Consider the following 7,000-nt stretch of genomic DNA (forward strand, 5'->3'; position numbering starts at 1 on the left):
AATTTTATAGCAAAATAATCAAAAGTGCTAAACCTGACCACTTTAATTTACAAAAAAAGTCTTGTGTTTTAAGCTATAATCATACCTCGTTATTTAGGTTAGACAATATAATTACACATTTCTACCTATTTCTATTCAATAGTAAAACAAAATTAATATTAGTTGGTTTAAAAAAGGGGGAAAGTACCACAGATATTGGGAGGGGAAAGTTACATAAAATATCAGAATCAGCTTATTGAGCAATCTGCACTGTGTTTGGTTGTTATTGCCTTTTTTTTTTTTTTTTGAGCTACAATTTAAGTCATGGACAATCTGGCCATAAGCTTGTAGTCACTTCAAATGCTGTGACTTCTCCCTTGGTCAAATGTCACAGTACGTATTTTAAGGAGATCTCTGGCATTTCTGGCATTTCAAGTCAGTTCAAAATAATTTTCTTAATTCTCACAAGTTCCCTTTCCAATATGATCAGCATGTTGGAGAATGGAGTTATGACGATTGCAGTTACGACGGCACTGTTTTCTGTGAAGGAAAAGTGTTTTTTCCTCTGTCTTGGAAAGAATCACTACCAAGTCTGCAGTAAGAAAAATATTAAGAGCACTTGCAGAGTTTTTAAGAGTATTTCTTAATCCATTCCATTTTCATTTCAGTTCGTTTCCAAAGTTAAATTAAAACCTGCAATCTCTCCTACTGATAAATAGTCAAGTCGACTTACAAAGATTCTGTCTTCTGTCCAGCCTTCTCTTGGTTGTCTTTAACCAAACAGGGTTCGCTGATTTGCCACAAGCGCTGTCTGGCTCTCCCGCCTCTTTGCTTTCTTGTTTTGCTGCCTGATTTTCCAGCACACTGCACTAGAAGCCAGCAAAAGGAGTCCTGATGACAAGAGGACTAATCCAAACACTGAGATGATTGATCCATGGGAATTAAAGCTGTATGCCACAGCAGTAACCACAATGCCGGCTATGAGGATAACCACACCAAAGGGAACGGTACAGCGGTAACAGGAGAGTTCTGCTCCCCCTGTTGCTGCAGTCAGCTGGCACTCACTAACAAGAGGGATGGTGGTTATCACACAGTCATTGTTATTACTCTTCTCTGTGGTTACAGAATCAGGATGCTTTGGAGCACCTAGGATCTCTTTAATAGGTTCGTTTGTCATCTTGATTGTCTTGACTTCTTCCGTTCTTAGGCTAGAGCAGGCTCTGCTGAACACACATTGCACTGTGGAGAGAAGAGCATAAGTTCAACTAAGAAGTGTGACACAGAAGTATCCCACTCGGGATCGCAAACAAGCAGACATTCTGACCCTGCAAGGATTTATACACAAGCTTATTTCTAACACTACTGATTATGGAGGATCTGAATCAGTTCTTACAGTAGTCTTCAGCATGTGCATAAGTGCCAGAAAGAACAGAGTCACAGACCAAGACAGACACCAACCTTAAAGTGTTGTGGGCCAAATCCCACTTTGAGTTACATCCTAAAGTCAGTATTTCTGGATGTAATTTAGATTTCAATGGCATTACATCTTCTCACGAGGAGGTGAAGTTCACGGGCTGTTTTGGTTAAAAATTCTACTCTTGCTCACACGCTTTTTCCCAGTTTCTTTATATATACACCTATACACATACATTACACAGATTTACTCCAATGCACGTGACAGTAACATGAGCAAGAACTGGCCCAGCACGCAACAGGACCTTTTCTCAACACAAGTGCTACTTAGGGAAAAAATTCAAATGGTCACGACTAGGTATGGATGTGGGGGGAATGGGGACGAAGACAGTTCCCTTGCACTCAGCAAACACCAGCTGAAAGCTGGTGAACCTACTGTAACAGCAACATCAATGCCAAACGGTCAGCTTGCTGTTTAAATTGGCTTAATGCAAAAGCAATGGGTCTCTTGTAAGTCCATGAAACCACATGCATGTTACTGCGTGGGAGAGAGATTTATCTTCATTCATCTTATTTACACTAGGTTGCTTTCCTCGTCTCCATATTGTATACACGCTCTCAGTCCTACAGAGAGCATGTACAGTTTGATTGCATCTGCGTTATGAGGCAAAATAGCTTTTGGCTCCATGGAGCCCAGTGCATAACCGGAGCCCACCTGATCAGGACAAGATGAGCCCGTGGTTCTCCACCACTACGGGCTGCCACGACAGACGTCGGCCATCTCACTCCAACTCTGGTGGTGTGGGGGCCGCCCTGGCGTCTGCAGTGAGCCTCTGACAATGCTGAGGCTTCCATGGCTGTGCTGGCTTGGACCAGGCTGTGCGCTCAGTGCACCCCACCACATACAACAGAGACTGGGACACTGGGTAACCAGTAGGTTTCCCTGCTGCACGTAGCTCACAGGATTCCTCCACCACTCTCCAGCCCGGGCTGGGTAGTTGCTCTTATAAGTGGCATGATATGCAGCTCAGAGAACAAGGAAGAACGTTGGCAATGCAGTAATGCTTTTATCACTTTTATCACCTTCACATCTGTGACTAGGAAGTTAATTGCCAGATACTTGTATTCTCCTTTTCCTTTCCCACCACTCCCACCCCTGTTGCTAAGATATATTCGTCCATTGTGGAAAGCCCTTGGTTTTGTATCTCGGTACCTCATACAACTGACTGTGTGTTTTGCGAGAAAGAGGATTTCACTATTTTTAAACACATACACAATCAGGCTATACTGTGTGTCTAGTCACAGAGTTTGTATCTGAGTTTCCTTGAACCCTAATGAGAGAAGGAAAGTTCAGATTTGGTTTGACAAAGCTTTTGTTCTACTGCTCTAAGGAACAGTGCTCAGCTCAATATTGTATCTTGCTGCACACAGCTGTCTTCAGCGCTCAGTCCTGCAAGGGGCTCAGCAGCTACAAGACAGAGGAGCCTTTCCCTCCCTAATGACAATGCTCAGCACAACAAAAGTTCGCGCACTGAGCACACACACTGACAACACAAGAGGAAATGGGCACAAACTGAAACGCAGGAGGTTCTGCCTGAACATCAGGAAGCACTTTTTTTACTGTGAGGGTGACTGAGCACCGGCACAGGTTGCCCAGGGAGGTTTTGGAGTCCCCATCCTTGCAGAGATTCAAAAGCCATCTGGGCATTACTGGGAAGACTTCTTTAGGTGACCTTGCTTGAGGGGGGCCGGGGGCAGACCAGGTGACCTCTAGTGGTCCCTTCCAACCACAACCATTCCATAATTCTGTGTTTCTGTGAAGGTATTTGGTATCTTGAAGGGCAGGAAGAGGATCTGAACAGTGCTTATCAGACAAAACAAATGTATCTATGCTGACACCTTAGATATGCTAGGTTCTCCTAGGTTCTGTTGCTTTGTCCTTTGGATCATAACACATGATTAAGCACTTTTTATATCAGTTGAAAGATCCCAGGAAAGCCATGGGGTTGCCTAGGGCGCCATCGATCTGTTCCCACATGGACCTGAGCTCAAGTTCTGCATTTTCAATAACGACTTACAGAGCAGTGAGACTCACACTGGCACCACTATGTTGCTGCATTACTTATCCATAAAATGTTACAGAAGTTTAGCACAATGGGAGAATGTGGAACCCAAATGTCACCTTTTTTTTTTTGATTCTACCATTAGCCACATTCAATTTGTTCAACATTTTACTATTAAAGTTGAGAGAGGAAAAAAACTAACCATTTTCAATATATAAGGTCTCTTACTTCCAAATACATTGTAATAACTATTCAAAAGTCCAAATACTCTAACAGTCACAGAAATAAGCAAACTTGAAAAGGCTTTGGATTGGGCTCATAATAAACATGATTATTCTGAAAAGCTTTAACATTTACTCTAAATATATTTACTCCCTTCTCTAGAGTCCTCGTCCGTTTGCTTCAGATACATCCCCAATGAGCATTAAATCTCTTGGATGTCGTACAGAAATTTATGAAGAAAGAAGATATATTTCTATAGTCAAAACTAACATGATTTTTTAAAAAAATCTCATAACATCTCCAAAATTAAGTCAGGGGCAAAATACCTGCTGACTTCTGAGGAGCACAGTTCTTCCCTGTAATAGGATGTAAGCAGACAGGCATTCATATAAAACAAATAAACAAACCTCTATTCAAATACTGTAAGTTAAATAAACAACAGAACCTATTTGAAGTGTGAGTAAAGGTATTCAGCCCTAGAAAACAGGGCATTAGATCCTCATTGCCAGCAAAATCACTTCTGACTTACGCCAACAGGTGAATTGGTTCAAGTTTCAGGGTAAGAAATTTAGGCAAAGATACCCGGCAACACCAGCATCCTCTCACTAATCATACTAGAAGTACTATCTTAAGGAACTACTTTGACTCGGAGGAAGAATGTGTTTCTGTGGCAATCTGTGGCTACCACTGGATAAACAGGAGAGGAATGTTTTACCCACAAATAAGCGTAAGTCGAGATTTACTGAAAAGACATGAAATCCATCAGCATGCACACCTACCAGGTCCATGAGAAATCCATCGTAACAAATCCCTTGGCTCAGTAAGCAGAGGAAGACTGCTTAAGATGTCTCATATATCAATTCAAGGCAGAGTCATGCAGCAGAAAGAGCCGCTCCAGGCTTTGAAGTGTCAGATGTTGCTGAATGATGACTTGGAGGTGACAATATTCTAGGATGGAAGTTTCCTACAAGAGAAGTTGTTGAATATTTATCAGCTTCTTAAGAACAAAACTCCTGCATGGAAAAGCTCCCACTGAATGCTGATTCCTGCTCCTAACCTAACTGAAGCAGATGTTATCCCTCTGGCTCTCCTAGTGGTTTCTGCCTCTTTTCTTGGCAGCAGCCACCCATTTATGGCCCTGTGTAACATTTTCCTTTGATGATGTGACATCTCGACCATGAGTGTCACAACTCAGGCAAGCACCCCAGAACTAGCTAGGCAGGAAAAGGTAATGCACATGAATTTCTGAAGTTAAAAATTTCCTTCATCTTCATTTCTATTGCTCACTTCACCTATGTGAATCATGACTCAGAATACTTGGGGTTTTGTCTCTTCTTTGATTCCAGTTTCTTTGAGCAAATCATTTCATCTCCCTGTGCCTTGGTTTTCCTAGCTGTAAACTGACAGTAACAACATGATTCCCACTAAAAACCCTTTTAAATCTCTTCTTCTATAACAAAACCTAAGTAATACAATCCCGAAAACTCCTCTCAGAAAAAAACAAAACCAAAGGCAAACTGAGTCCAAGAACTCACTGTAATAAACATAAATTCATTATATTTACTATTGTTAATTTCTGTTATTGGATTTTTTAAAAGATTCATCATTCAAATAGGGACAAGGTAGAATCTGCAGCAGAGCAGTCTAACAACTCTGCAGAAAGCAGAGCGATGGAAATTGTTATCAACTGCAGAAGCAGCTGTGAAATCACCAAGCAGCTGGGTAAAACTTATGAAGCAGCAGAGATTTATGTTGCTAATCTTATTCAACATTCCCTTTCTATATGTGCATGATTGTGGAAGATCATTTCGACACTGAAGCAGGAGTCCTAAGTGGGGATGAGAATAAGTTCCTAAGAATAAGTTCGTATAATGATAAACTTTAAGGGCTTTCTATCTTTTTAAGTTATTTAGACCCTACTAACATTTCACAAACACAAACATTTACAGGCACAAACTGCTGCTGTTCTTCTCTAGATGATCCTTGGAATAAGCCTGTGACATAGCTAAAGCATATTTAGCTGATTATTGAAGTTAGCTAATAATAAGGAAGTCTCCTTGCATATCTCCTTGACTATCTTCTTGTGCACACCACCTAGCAATTAGTTTAACTTTTTGAAAAGTTTGGAGGGAAGTGCAGAAAAAAAACACTTTAGATAAATAATCTAAATTACATTAAAACAAAAGCAGACCTATGAAATTATCTTGCAGTCAACTTCCACTCCTATTACAAGAATGGTTACTTTTGTTTGAAAAGCTAATGCAATTGTGCCCCCTAAGACACTCTGTTAGCATCATTCTTTGGAAAGATAAATTGCTCTGTCAGTAATTTATTTGTATTTGTCCTTGATACACACAGTTTAGGTAATTTTTTTAAATTAATGTCTTTATCAAAAAACCTGACTGACAGTGCAACTTCTTCTAGACAGGATTTCTTCCCTTCTGTCCCTCACCACAAAGCTGAGAAGCAGAAACACATGAAACCTATACACTAAGCTTCCAATATTTTAACTCTGAATCATTTCAATGTGGTGCTCTCTCAGGAGGCTTCCCACATACTGAATATCTCTGTGCGAGTGCAAAGAGCTGGTATTTCTCAGCCACTACAATCCTTTCCCCTTTTTTGCATTTTACTCAGAACCAGTAAGTTTAAGTTTTCTGCCTTTAGGGTCTGGACCTGATTCTCTATACCTTGCATATTTCAGACACCCTTTTTTGCCTATGTAAAATACCAATTAATGCTCATGCTTCACACTGGTTTTGCATTAAAGCAACTATGGAAAACAGCATAAGTAGTCCTGTACTAAGAGGAGAGCCAGGGTCCATTTGGAATTCAACTGACTATAGTGATCCTGAACACAATCCCCCAGCTCTTCCCCATGTGAACACTCCTGGAAATACAGAACTAGAATTTGTACTCACAAGACCCCAGGATCAGGCCCTGAACTGCAGGGACAGGAGAAGAACACATTACACCCATGCCAACTGTCAGAGCCTCAGGATGCCCGAAGTTTCCACCACCAAGTTTTTAGGTAACGTAATTACCAGATTTAAGCTCCCACACGTTTTTCGTTTTTCAGACATAGTTGGAGGGTAGGATGGGAGCCAACCGAACCCCTCCACAAACAAACTTTGTTATCTGCAAATTGCAAAACTTTCAAACGCGCCCGTTAAACGCCACACACACCTAGAGTAAAGCTCTGCGTGTCACGCCTATCCCCGAACACCTATGCAAGAGAGAAGAGAGGCGAACAGGCAGGGAAAGCTTTTTGGGCGCTTGCCGCTATACAGCCCGCCGGTAACGAAACGGCACAACTCCGCGGG

At 41.3% G+C, this 7,000-nt stretch overlaps 1 protein-coding gene across 1 annotated transcript; it reads right to left on the bottom strand.

Moving 5' to 3' along the window:
- Nucleotides 1-751: 751 nt before the first annotated feature.
- On the bottom strand, nucleotides 752-1,193 carry TMEM100 (transmembrane protein 100). Its single transcript, XM_009880226.1, has one exon. The coding sequence runs from the start codon at nucleotides 1,154-1,156 to the stop codon at nucleotides 752-754; it is 405 nt and encodes a 134-aa protein (XP_009878528.1). The 5' UTR covers nucleotides 1,157-1,193.
- Nucleotides 1,194-7,000: the final 5,807 nt, after the last annotated feature.

The sequence above is a fragment of the Charadrius vociferus genome, unplaced genomic scaffold (genome assembly GCF_000708025.1).
Source record: "Charadrius vociferus isolate BGI_N301 unplaced genomic scaffold, ASM70802v2 scaffold662, whole genome shotgun sequence".
NCBI lineage: Eukaryota > Metazoa > Chordata > Aves > Charadriiformes > Charadriidae > Charadrius > Charadrius vociferus.